The following is a 13269-nucleotide window of genomic DNA, read 5'->3' on the forward strand; positions in this document are numbered from 1 at the left end:
TGATGAGTTCATCATTATCTAACCATCCATTCGTGTTGGACTGTATGGTTCAATAATTGGTTACACCAAGACAGAAAGAGATCTCTTGGTTGGATAAAGTGGTGATACTATCTTGTTACTTCCAAGAAGAGAGAACAAAATACTAAATAACGTTATACTGTATTCATGTTGTACCAAACAAATCATTCTTTGCCATTTCCATACATGCAATTTCAAAGTGCCGTTTGGAATTTAGGTATAATGCATGACACTACAAGATACTTACGCATTTTTTGAAACCGTCATTAGAAGAAAGCATTTTCAGATAATCAAAAAGTGTTTTGTCGCGATATGTAAGAAAATAAAAAAGTGCTTCTAAATTATAAAAGAATTTATTTGTGCTTGCTAAAGAAATAACTCTTCTTTAGAAGTCACTTGGAATTTTAAGAAAACATTTGTTGCTCTTCCAATAAATATGTTTCTAACAAATCACTTACGAGCATTAGTAGTTCTTACACAAACACTTGCACCATGTTAGAGATTACAGACTCGTTTGTAATTACTTTTAAAATGATTGAAACCTCTCTTAGTGAAAATATTTTTTGAATCAATTTTTATAAAAATGCAAGTAAATCTTGTAAAAACACTTGAAGTACTTTTGAAACCCAAAAACATTTTCATCTCAACATGCTTTCAGTCATTTTAAAAGTACTTCCAAGCGAGCCCTACTTATAGAAGAGCTAAAGCATCTTATGGAAACCAAAAATGCTTCTACCTCCATTTGGAAGAAAACTTGGAAGAGCTTATGAATCATAAAAATACAATTTCTGGAGTAGCACTTGCCATGTGCTTCTTTCATTGAAGCACTAAAGACCAAAAAACCAAATTCACAGTTTGGGCTTTAAACCGGGCTTCCAAATTACAATTGGGCATCATGATAACCATCCGAAACCCAACAATGTTGGTCTAAACACTTGGATGGGCTCGTTCTGATCCAATATTTGATATAAAAGCCCACCAAACCGCCGTCGGTAATTGCCGTCTACTTTTCCAAAAAGAGAGATTTTTGAAAATGGATCAGAGCAAGACACACTGAGCATCCACAATCCGACAAACAAAAATCTCCCTCTCCGTCGCAGAGCTCGACCTCCGAGTGCTCCGCTTACAGAGAGGGATAGAGGGAGACGACGCCGTTTTGTCTCTGAAATTAGGGTTGTGTGTGTGTGTGTGTGTGTGTGTGTGTGTGTGGGTGTCTCTGCAGCTAAAGCCCTAGATTTTTTGTTTATTCTCCTCCCGAATTTGCTTTCCTTGAGTTTTTAGGGTTTATGCGATGCTGCAAAAGATAAAAAATTGGGTAATTAGAGAGGAATTGGAGGAGTAGATATGTGTTACTCTCTGGTTCTGGGTTTGAAGTGAGTTTACTGGGGTTTTTCTGTGAGAGAAATTGATGGAAGGGGGAAGGAGAATCTCGGCGAGTCCTCGGCCTTGCAACGGTAGGAGAGTGGTGGCGAAGAAACGACCTCGTATTGGTGGGGTTGATGGGTTCGTCAACAGCGTTAAGAAGCTTCAGAGGCGCGAAATCAGCTCCAAGCGCGACCGTGCTTTCACTATGAGCGATGCCCAAGAGAGGTTTCGCAATATTCGCCTCCAGGTACTCTTTCTATCTTTGATGCCTTTTTACCTGTTATGCTTGGTTCGATGGTTTTCATTTAATTCGAAAACCAAAACTAAGTAATGGGTTTTTGTTGATAAGTTATTAGGATGTTAGATCCTCTCACAAAACTTGAAAAAAGGGGGGTTTGCTATGAATTTTTTGCATTTGTAGCTTAATTTTGATTGATCTTTCTGTTAGCTGTTAAGAAATGGATTTACTTTGTCAAGTTCCCTAGCAGAAAATCCTTCCTATGGCATTCAATCAACATAAACGTACTTATGCTTCTGTATTCGTGTGTGTGAATGTTTTAGTTAATACTTCCTGATTAGTTTGGGCAAATGCATCTTTTATTCATGTGAGGTTCTTACCATCAAATTTGTAGTGCCACGAGTAGTTGTTCTGGGTCGATGTCGTGTTACTAATGCCAACACTTGAAAGCATGCTGTATAAAGAAGTACCACGATGCAGTAAGGAAGTTTTGAGTTTCAAGATTGGTGATTTGAATTTGTGCTGTCTAGTTGTCTCATGTTATTGTGTACACATGCATTTGAAATATGAGTGGAATTTTTTATTTTTTTACTTGCGGTGTTAGTGTGTGTCCGCAAAACCTAATTTCTGCTTGTCATGATATTTGGATGCATAGGATGAATATGATACGCATGATCCGAAAGGTCATTGTGCCATGGTTCTGCCTTTCCTGCGAAAGAGGTCCAAAATTATTGAAATTGTAGCAGCACGTGACATTGTGTTTGCCCTCGCACAGTCTGGTGTTTGTGCAGCATTTAGCCGAGGTAGTAGCTGTATTAGCTGTATTTCTGATCTTATATTGCATGCACTAGTCTTGTAACCTATAAATGTTTGAAAAAAAGGGAATATGTAATGTTTATATTGTTGTATGCAGAAACCAACCAGAGAATATGCTTTCTGAATGTCAGTCCTGATGAAGTGATAAGAAGCTTGTTTTACAATAAAAACAATGACTCACTTATCACTGTCTCGGTTTATGCTTCAGACAACTTCAGTTCTTTGAAATGCCGAAGCACAAGGATTGAGTAAGTAAAATTTCTCCACGCTCCCCCCTTCCTTCTAGATACACAGAAAAGGAAAGGAAGTTCAAAAGAAATGACAGTGTAGTTGTCCCAATTTACTTCCCTCTTCTCTTATTTCTTTCTGAATATTCTGTCAAATTGTATGATCCAGATACATACGAAGGGGTAAACCAGATGCTGGATTTGCTCTTTTTGAATCCGAGTCACTGAAATGGCCTGGTTTTGTAGAGTTCGATGATGTAAATGGGAAGGTTCTTACTTATTCTGCACAGGATAGGTAAAATATTCTGTCTTATCGGTCTTTGTTTTTAATACACTATTGTCTTCTTGATTTGATTTACCTTCCTTATGCTTCTATATTGTTACCAGTATATACAAGGTGTTTGATCTGAAAAACTATACAATGTTGTACTCCATATCGGATAAGCATGTCCAAGAGATTAAGATCAGGTAAGCTTAGTTCGGACGCCTCTTCCTTCTTAAACATGTCTCTGTGTGTGGCCACACACTCGCACTAGTGGTGGTTTATGCGTTTGGTACTCCTTTTGTTATTGCTTAGTGGACATTTATGTTGCTTCTGTTTTCCAATTTTTCTTTTGTTTCTGTTACAGTCCTGGGATCATGCTGTTGATTTTTACTAAAGCTAGCAGTCATGTTCCTCTTAAGATTCTGTCTATAGAGGATGGTACTGTTCTCAAATCCTTTAACCATCTCCTTCATCGGAATAAGAAGGTGGATTTCATCGAACAGTTCAACGAGAAGCTTCTTGTAAAGCAAGAAAATGAGAACCTTCAAATTCTTGATGTGAGGACTTTCTTGATATCTTGCAGAAGTACTATAATCTATTCATTTGGATTTACACGTCTGACTGCTATCATCTGTAGGTTCGCAATTTTGAGATGACAGAAGTAAGCAGAACTCAATTCATGACCCCATCAGCCTTCATATTTCTATATGAGAATCAGTTATTCTTGACGTTTCGGAATCGAACAGTGGCTGTTTGGAACTTTAGAGGAGAACTTGTGACTTCATTTGAGGATCATCTTTTGTGGCATCCCGACTGCAATACCAATAACATATATATTACTAGTGACCAGGATCTTATTATTTCTTACTGCAAGGCTGATTCTGATGATCCATTGTCGGAAGGAAATGGTAAAGTTGTTTTTTGCCTTACTACCACTATCTGATCTGATCTTTGACTATCCACCACTGGATCACCATTGGAGATCTAATTGGATGGAGGGTCCATTACGTCTTTGAATCTCTAACGCTGTTTAAATCTCTTTTGCAGCCGGATCCATCAATATCAGCAATATCTTGACTGGAAAATGCCTTGCTAAGATAAGAGCTACCAACAACGCTGAAAAAGAATGCATTTGTAGTGGTGAGGCTTGTGGCAGCAGTTGCAATTCAAAGAAGCGGTCCCTTTCCTCCCGAATTAGGAGTACAGTTGCAGAAGCCTTGGAAGACATTACTGCCCTCTTCTACGACGAAGAGCGCAACGAGATCTACACGGGCAATAGGCTCGGTCTAGTTCACGTATGGTCTAACTAATAGTTTCTCCAAGTTTATTCTCCATGTCCATTAGATTCTTTCTTGGTCATCTAGATGTTTGATTTGATCTCGCTGCCCCCCACCGCAACAACTCCCTAGAACTGTACCATTAATTCCCTCTTGTACCCTTAATCCCTTTGTTTTACCTTAAATCCGATTTCTTTCCTCGTGTCTGTTGAGCTTGAGAACTTCTTGTACCATTAGTCTCTTCGTTTTACCTGAATTCCGATTTCTTTCATGGTGGTGTAATATAAATGTAGAATTGAGTTTGCCTCGGTCCTTTGGACGCTCTTTTTATCTAATTTTTGGCACTCTTTTAACTCTACTTTCCTTTTGATTTGAAAAGTACCATGAGTGATTTTTTAGAGTAGAAATGTTCTTAACGTTAAAAGTGAACAGTATCAGAAGTGTTTCGTTAAGGATCTTTACTATAAATGGAGCTGGAAATGTTAGGAAGTGGAATTGGTGTGACCACACGAACATGGCGCAGCTAGCTCACTTTTTCCTACTTTTTCTGAGAGGGATAGGCTTTGTGTTGAGAAAGTGGAGTTGGTGTGAAAACTTTACATGGATTAGAAGGCTCGCAATAACCAATCAAGCGTCATATGGAAATACCAAGGCATGTGTATGAGTGGATCGGCAGCTTTACGATTTGCCAACCGAAGGTCCCTTTGAGAGGCTCGTGCTACTTCTGCAGCACCACCACTCATTTACAACAAGATATATGGTCCCGTTTGCGATTACTTTTGTAGAAGCACTTCCAAGCAGCTTTTGATGAAAGCATGTTGATATTTTACAAAAACTCGATTATTTTTTATAAACACTTGAAAATGTTTTTTGAAGGTGTCAGACCTGTTTGAAAGTGCTTCTCTAATAATATTTTTGTTCATAAGTGATTCGAGTGATAACGCGTTTATTAAAAGAATATTTTATAAAAATGTAAATACTTTATGGATAAGCGCCTAACACATAAATCAATTCAAGTATTTTTTACAACCGAAAATACTTCTTTTTTTCATGTCAAACATCGTCAAAAATGTTTCTGGTAGTTTAAGTTTATGAACTCTTTTGAAAGTGCTTTTAAAATGACTAGTAGTTTTTTTAGAAAGTGTTTTTGGGTTCCAAAAGTATTTTAGTGAAATGTTTGTAGGCCCCAAAAATATTTGAAGTGCTTCATAGAAGAAGCACATAAACCCGTTATATGCTTCACTTTAAGTGCTTTTCAAGAATTAACTATCATTTTTACTAAGAATTGATTTAAAAAATATTTTCATTAAAAACGCTTTCTGTCATTTTAAAAATAATTTTAAAAGTAATTTCAAAGAGTACTTAATTATTTTAAAAACACCTCTAAATAATTTGGTTGTGGCAATTAATATTTTTGTTCAATAACACTTTTAAATTTTTATGTCCAAACAGTGGTGGCCCTATGTACGTGTCTTCTTCGTGCCGGCTGTTGTGCGTGACAACATATGCAACATTTTTCAAGAGGTGATAACAATACAGGACGAGAGAGAATTCGAGTTGTTAGTGACATGGGAAACGGAGTCGTTTCGTCTTGTATGTTGGATCTTAATTGCAGCAAATCGAATTCTGAAAGATTGCTTTCCTTTTGGAAACAAGTTCCTCTCTTTATTCTTGTCCTTGAATTTTCTAATCAACACGACACGAGCTGCATGTGAAATTGGGAATAACAAACCAAACGGCGGTCGCTTTTGGAATTTCCAACCCCAAAACATGGAAAGAAAAAGTTAAAAATAAATTAAATTAAATAAAACAATTACATTACTTGATTTTCACCTTTTTTTTTTTTTTTTTGAGAAATACTCGATTTTCACTTTGATTCTTTGTGATCTTGTTAATTATTACATTTTCATTAAATACTGTTTAGTTTGGGTTTGAAATCAAAGTCCTAATCATAAATAAACAGATAAATCAATTTAATACATGGAATCCAATGGGGGTAAAGTAATATGCAACTACCACCATGCCATTTAATTTTCTTTTAACAATTTTAGACATGCAGCGGCATTTGGTAGATTGGATGAGATATGTTGTAATCAATTAAAATTGATTTGAGTTATGTTATTTGTTGTGTGAAATGTGAGATGGAAATGAATGAACATGATGAGTTTCGAGTTCAAAATAGAGTGAGTTATCTAACATATTCTTATACTTAAGTTACAAGTCACTGCCAATCTAATCCTATCTCTAAGGCTGAACCACATTCAGCCCATCAAACGGGGCCGTAGGACTTCGCTTGCTAAATAAACAAGACTACAAGACTAAAAATGAGTACTCCTATCTGAATCATATCTACAAATCACATGATTCACATCTCGTTTTCAATATATACGTAGTTCACATCTCTTTAAGTATTAAACAAATTTACGTGGCACAACCGGTGTTTGTGTCAATGATGCAACGATATATGAAAAGAAAGTTATACATGTCAATCGTATCTGTGATATCGAACGTCTCAATGACATTGACAATAAACGCATGTCAAATGGAAGATAAACTCTTTCAAAAAATCGATATGTGTTATAAGTTATAACACAAGTAGAAAGACATCAAAAAACATATTCCCCCTCTACTTATATGATGACAAGTGAAATACCGACTTTGAATACCAAGTACTTGAAAAATCTGTCGGCACAAAAGTGCTACAACTAACATTATTCTCAAAAAAAAAACAAACATGCTAACATTTATGTATCACACGTTGTGTCTGTGTTAATGATGCAACAATATATGATAAGAAAGTTATACATATCAATCGTATCAGTGATATCAAACGTTTTAATGACAGTAAACATGTGTTATGAAAGCTAAACTCTTTCAAAAAACATATCATCTCACTACTTATACGATGAGACGTGAAATACCGACTTTGAATACCCAGTACATGAAAAAATCTGTCGGCACGAAAGTGCCACAACTAACATTATTCTCAGAAAAAAATCAAACATGCTAGCAATTGAAATGAAAGTGACTAAAGTGGAAAAAGTAAAGTTAAGGAAGGAAAAAAGCCCGCAGGAAAACGAAGGTGGAGGGAGAGCGTGAGAGGTACGCGAGCGGAGGACAAGTGGTACCATCCAATTCCAATCCGCCACAAATATGCGTTGGATTTTTGGTTCAACAAGCAACAGCAATCATGGCGGTGTCTTTATTTCTACAAGTCTTGTGCGTTGCATTGCAGCTGCGAGCTGGCTACCTACACTGAGAGAGAGTGTGAAAGAGACGACTGGGAGATTCAGACGCTCCTCCTCCTCCTCCTCCTCCTGCATTCGCCGTTTGAGCTCACAGTCTCTCACTCGCGGTCCTGCCCGCTCTCGGATCTCTCAGCCTGAAAGGTAGACATTGGCTGTTATGTTTTGCAGTTACTATTTTAGTTTTCGATTTCGATTTTTTTTGAATTTTTGGTTTGATTTGGTTTCGACATCAATGAAGTGCGGATGAAATGAATTGAATCGGATTTATTTGATATTGCGATGTATTGTTCTTGAGATGTTTGGTGGGATTAGGAGTGATTGGTTTGGTTTGTGAGTTTTCTAGATCTGCATTTCAACTGCGGAAATTTATAGTATATGAAATGAAATGCTCAAGTTTCAGCTGAGTTTCGATCGAAAAAGAAATATGTTTCAAGTGAATTTTGGTATTTTTGAGCAATGGTTTTGATATGGAGAAGCAATGTACGACTGTGATTGCATTTCTCAGTCTGAGAAGGATATTTTCATTGTGTTTTTATTCCTTTTCAAGTACAATTAGTTTGAATTTTGGGTTGTCGGTGCGCCTACGCCTTACCAGAATCTGCACTTGTGCAGCATAAAAATTTCTACTTTTTAGCAGCCTCGGCACACACTCTCTTTGTCTCTGCTCAGTTGAAAATGGAGGCGGAAATTGATGCTGGTACACCCTTGGACTACGCTGAATTTCAGATTTTTCCGTCCCAGAACAGGTTAGGTTCTCGCCTTTCGGTAAATTTAATTCTTTTAAGGGTATATTTTTGCTCTTCGGTTCTATTGGATCATAAAAATTTATTCTTTCTGTATATACTAGTGCGTTATCAAAATTACAACAAACTTTACAAAACCTTTGATCTTGACTTTAACTAGAATGGGTTTGTGGAGATATGATTCGATGAAAAATTCAAAATGTCCATGAAAGTGATTCCTTTTATTTGTGGTTTGCTTCACTAATGTGTTTGAGGATGGTCTAGGTATGAGGCGCTTGTTTCCAGTGACGGAGAAGTAGAAAAGTTAGCAGGCGGGGCACTTGAACCGTTGTTGCCACATTTTCCGGAAGTAAATGAATTGCATTGCAAGGGATCAAATGCTAACCTCACACTCCGACTTCCTAAAAGCCTGCATGGTGCTGCCTGGTTCACGAAATCAACTTTAACCAGGTTTTAAACACTCTAATGTTTAGTTTTTCTTGTTTCTTTATCTTCAGTTTAATTATCCATTTTATTTCCTGATACACATTGTTTTGCTTCATCACAGATTCCTGCAAATTACTGGTTCACCAGAAGTAATGCATACTGTTACTGCTACTGAAAAAGAAATATCTCAATTGGAAGACGCCAAAAAGTTTCATGTTTCTTTATATGGCCAGGTCCCTTCTCCCGTCTTTCAAGATTGATGTTTGAATGTGTACGGTTTAATAACTATTCTGTTATCCGGCAACTAATGTGTGATTTTATCAACAGTCTGAAGCTGAGATTGCACCATCAGATGCTTCGAAGTATGTCCTTTTAATTCTTCATTTAAGATTTCGTTTGAGTTGCATCAGCATGACGCTATAGGTATTTGTGCTGTCAGGAACGAACTTTTGCGGGCTCTGGACTTGAGGCTTACAGCATTAAGAAGGGAATTAACTACTGCTATTGAAAAGGCTTCTCATTCCTCATTCAACTCTAAGGAGATTTCAAATTTAGCAATTTTTTCTCAACATTTTGGAACAACAGATTTCAGGTAAGGTAGTCACTTAGATTAATAGAAAGGGTTAGTTGCTCTGAAAGAGTCCGTTGTTTGAAGATTTATCTGCTGAATGTTCTTACAAAGGCAGTATCATGATGAAAACACAGGAATACTCTGTTCAAGATTTTAGAACAGTATCAACAAGGCAAGAGCAATGATCCTCAAAATGATGACAAGTCGGGTAATTTTGGAGATGACAATGTTGAGACGGATGGGAGTGCTCAGATATCCAAGCCGATGAATTTCGCTACGCCAGTAAAATATAGTGTTTCACCTGCAAAAGCTGCCCAGGTTGAGCGACAGAGTTCAACCGAAAGCGGGGAGTCTTCTGAGTCAAGTGACGAGGAGCGAACATCTGCAGAAAGAAGTCGGAGTCTTATGAGAAGTGCCGCACCTAGAAGGTCAGCATCTCCAATGCGGAGGATTCAAATAGGAAGAACTGGGTCACGCAGAGCTGCTGCATTAACTATTAAGAGCCTCAATTACTTTCCTTCTAGGGAAAAGCCTTTTTCAGAAGAGGGTGAACCTGAACACTCAAACAAGAAATCTGAGAGCAATGCACGAAGGATGAGTGTTCAAGATGCAATTAGTCTTTTCGAAAGCAAACAAAGAGATCAAGCTGCTGCCGATGCTCAAAAAAGGAGCTCGTTAACAAATATGTCTGTGAGTACAAATAAAGCTGTATTAAGAAGATGGAGCTCGGGTTTGGGGGAAACTTCTACCCATAGTCAATCTGAAATTGCCTCTGGTGACAGTGGTCCAGTGACTTCCAATGATATAAAGAATGGTGAGGCGCCAACATCTTCAGAAGAAATGAAACCAGAGCCTGATCTTTTAGCCACAGATCAAAATACTATTGAAGCTCCTAAACAGGCAGTTAACGAAGGAAGATTTGAGAAAAATTTATCTAGTCCAATTGATACTGAAGCAGACTCTACTATAACTCTGGGAGAGAAAAGTAATCGAAAACCAATAGCTTCAATGGAATGGAGTCAAGAAAGGGAAGCAGAATTGAACCAAATGCTGATGAAAATGATGGAAACTAAACCTGTTAAGCCTGTGAAGCCTGTTAAATCTACAAAGCCTCAAGCTACCAGAAATCAAAGCCTTCCTTCTGAACAGAGAGGTGGCTTTTATGACCACTACAAGGAGAAGAGAGATGAAAAACTACGAGGTGAGAATTCTAGAAAACGAGCAGAGAAAGAAGCACAATTTAAAGCAATGCAGCGAATTCTTGATGAAAGGAAAGCCGAAATGTCCTCTACAAAGGCGAATGATATTGATAAAAAACGTGCTACGCAGAAGCCCCAAAAATCAGTTGGAAAAGTATCTCAACCTGCAAATCCTAGAAAGGAAAATGCAAAGCCTTCTGTTACAAAGAAGGCTTCACCTAGAACATCACCAATGCCTGCTACACGCAAGTCGTGGCCATCAACACCAACACCAAGAGCCACAGGGGCATCGCCAGCTAGAACTCCTGTTGCGGTTACCAGCACTACCCCGACCCGTCAAAAACCCAAGCCAACACCACCCAGCGCTAAAGTGGAAAGACCCCCACAGCGACAGAAGAATGTGAAGGAATCTGTGATTACTAATGATAGAAGCTCGAAGGGAGTAAATGAGAAGCAGCAGCAAGCAGTGAAAAAGAGTGGTAAAACAACAAAACCTAAAGTAGTGACAACCTCTGGTGATTATTCTGATATAATTCCAGCAAAGCACAACAAGGTGACCAAGAAAAGCAGTGTAGTGCCAGTGGAATCAAAACCATTTCTTCGGAAGGGTACTCGAACGAGCCCTGGTGTTGGTCCTGTCGTTAACAAGACAAGAACTTCTCCTCAATCGGAGGAATCTTTGGGAAACAACACAAATATTATTGAAACTCAAGAGGATGAGGTGATTGGTAGCGCTTCTGATCCTGTGAGTCAGCATCAAGAGCCAGATATTGTGTCAATCAGCCTTTCAAATGATGCTGTGGAACCAGAAGCTCTGGTAAATGATAGCCTGATGTGTAGTGAGACACAGCATGTTGACCCAGTTTCTCCTGATCGTAATGATGACTTAAAAAATGTTGCAGAATCGTCAATGCAAGTTCAAGCTGAAGAAGAATCAACCATCTCCCCAAGTGCTTGGGTGGAAATAGAGGAGCATCAGGACATGTCTCCATGTAACAACGACTCATCTCAAGTAACCACTTCAGCCAATGTTGCACCAGCTGGACTGTCAAGTCCTCGTGTCCGCCATTCTTTGTCCCAGATGCTGCAAGAGGAAAGTAATGAACCAGATAATATTGAGTGGGGAAATACTGAAAATCCTCCTGCTATTGTGTTCCAAAAGGATGCACCAAAAGGACTGAAGAGGCTCTTAAAATTTGCTCGGAAGAGCAAGGGAGATGCCAATTCGACTGGTTGGTCTAGTCCGTCGGTTTTCTCTGAAGGAGAGGATGATGCTGACAGTGTACTCAGAAAGTCTTCGCTTCATACAAAGAAGTATGAACCGTACTCTAGTAAGTTTCCTGCTTTCGTTAGAATTTAGTCATGCCCTTGTGTATTTTTTCTTTTGCTCCTTTCCTCCCTCCCTCGCTAACCCTTGCTTTAATTTGTTGTGAAAGCAGATAGTTGACAAAAGAAGATTGTATTTCATATTGTAGTAGAGAAAAGTTAGATGGTCGGATGTTCATTTTTCCCTCATGCTAATAATCATTTTGGATTTGTGCATGCAGCTCAATCAAATATTAGCAGATTTGACGGGCAGAGTTCACATAAGTCACAAGAGAACCGGGATGCAGCTGCAGGACCTGCAACTAAAGGTTGTCTTTCCACGTGACTAGTACACAGTATCGTTTTCTATGATTTTTTATTTTCCTGCAAAGTTTTTCTACACCTGCGTACAGAATTTCAACGCGCCATTTCTAATTTGCTTGATTAAGATTCCAATACTCTACTATCTGTGTTTCAGCTGCAACAAGGTCATTCTTCTCTCTTTCAGCATTTAGGGGCAGCAAACCAAATGAGATGAAGTTTCGCTAATCCTAGAGGCTCGTAGAGTACTGGAGTCAGATTCTGCAAAACTTTCTATTCTTCCTTCACTGTCGTCGTAGCATGCATGATGCATTCATCCACACGCAAAGACGATGGACCGTCCCTATACTTCTGGCATTTCTTTTTTCTTCTTTCCTGTCGTAAAACTTTGTTTCCGGGTCTTTTGTACATGCAATATATGCCCTTGTTCTGTACCTCTCAAAGATTTAAGCAGACCTCTGTTCTTAACCCTTATGCTTAGGATGTCAAGCAATTACAGATCGGTACATGTCGAGTCGAGTTGATTTTATTTATTCTAGGAACAAAGTTGCTTCATAACGTATCCAGTTTCAAGTCTGTAAACTTTGCATCAATACGAATGCTTTGTGACAGAGAATGCCTCTAAATAACATAGGAATATGCTAACTCCGTCGTCACCATTTTGCTTGCTCCACGAGCAATTCAAAGCTGCATAGCAATTGGGTTTTCTTGTAGAAGAGAGAGAGGTGTCACGTGAATTAGTACGAAGAAGAAAGAGAAGAGAGAGAGAGAGAAGTAATGCCAAGAAGGGGAGAGAGGAGAGAGAACAAAAGAAAGATCCATGGGGTTAAATTGTAAATGAAAAATAAATAAAAATACAGCCACGAAATCATGTGAATAATGTGAGTTTGCTGATAATTAATTAATAGGATGCACCGAAAGGACTGAAGAAAGTAACGAACCAGATAATATTTTCATTTACAATTTAATGACATGGGAATTGAATGACATGGGATTATTTCTCATTTCCCATAGATCTTTCTTTTATTAATTAATTATCACACATTTCCCATGTCATTCAATTTACTTTTGCTGAATGAAGAGTTACTTGTTCAGAAAATAAATCTTTTAATTTTATATTGGATTATTTTTTGTATTTTGTATTTTTTAAGAAAACCTCGACGGTACGAGGGGTATTTTATTGATAACGAAAAGAAAAGTTACACCTAGTCAGGGGGGACATAAACCTTACCCCTCATAATGCCTAGAAA

At 38.1% G+C, this 13269-nt stretch overlaps 2 protein-coding genes across 12 annotated transcripts in view; both read left to right on the forward strand.

The window, feature by feature from the left end:
* The first annotated feature begins 1022 nt into the window (after positions 1-1022).
* LOC126625410 (uncharacterized) lies at positions 1023-4564 on the forward strand. The gene is made up of 8 exons (XM_050294513.1): positions 1023-1630; positions 2277-2424; positions 2535-2685; positions 2834-2959; positions 3052-3132; positions 3294-3486; positions 3567-3837; positions 3977-4564. Exons 1-8 carry the CDS (start codon positions 1427-1429, stop codon positions 4237-4239), a joined length of 1437 nt encoding a protein of 478 aa, XP_050150470.1. The 5' UTR covers positions 1023-1426; the 3' UTR covers positions 4240-4564.
* A 2696-nt stretch (positions 4565-7260) lies between these two features.
* LOC126621526 (uncharacterized) overlaps positions 7261-13269 on the forward strand; it is a 29343-nt gene continuing 23334 nt past the window's right edge. For 2 of the 11 annotated variants that reach the window (XR_007623056.1, XR_007623066.1), the window contains exons 1-8: positions 7262-7595; positions 8067-8200; positions 8462-8647; positions 8745-8856; positions 8951-8985; positions 9063-9215; positions 9329-11707; positions 11941-12027. Coding sequence is in view for 6 of the 11 variants with exons in the window: in XM_050290055.1 (XP_050146012.1) it covers positions 8130-8200; positions 8462-8647; positions 8745-8856; positions 8951-8985; positions 9063-9215; positions 9329-11724; positions 11941-12027; positions 12177-12247 (3111 nt within the window). In the remaining 5 variants the exon portion in view is untranslated. Of the gene's footprint in view, positions 7596-8066; positions 8201-8461; positions 8648-8744; positions 8857-8950; positions 8986-9046; positions 9216-9328; positions 11725-11940; positions 12028-12176; positions 12636-13269 lie in introns of those variants that run through there. The other 9 variants (XR_007623084.1, XR_007623085.1, XR_007623046.1 and 6 more) reach the window with 8 other exon arrangements.

This window comes from Malus sylvestris, chromosome 1, assembly GCF_916048215.2.
Source record: "Malus sylvestris chromosome 1, drMalSylv7.2, whole genome shotgun sequence".
NCBI classification, from domain to species: domain Eukaryota; kingdom Viridiplantae; phylum Streptophyta; class Magnoliopsida; order Rosales; family Rosaceae; genus Malus; species Malus sylvestris.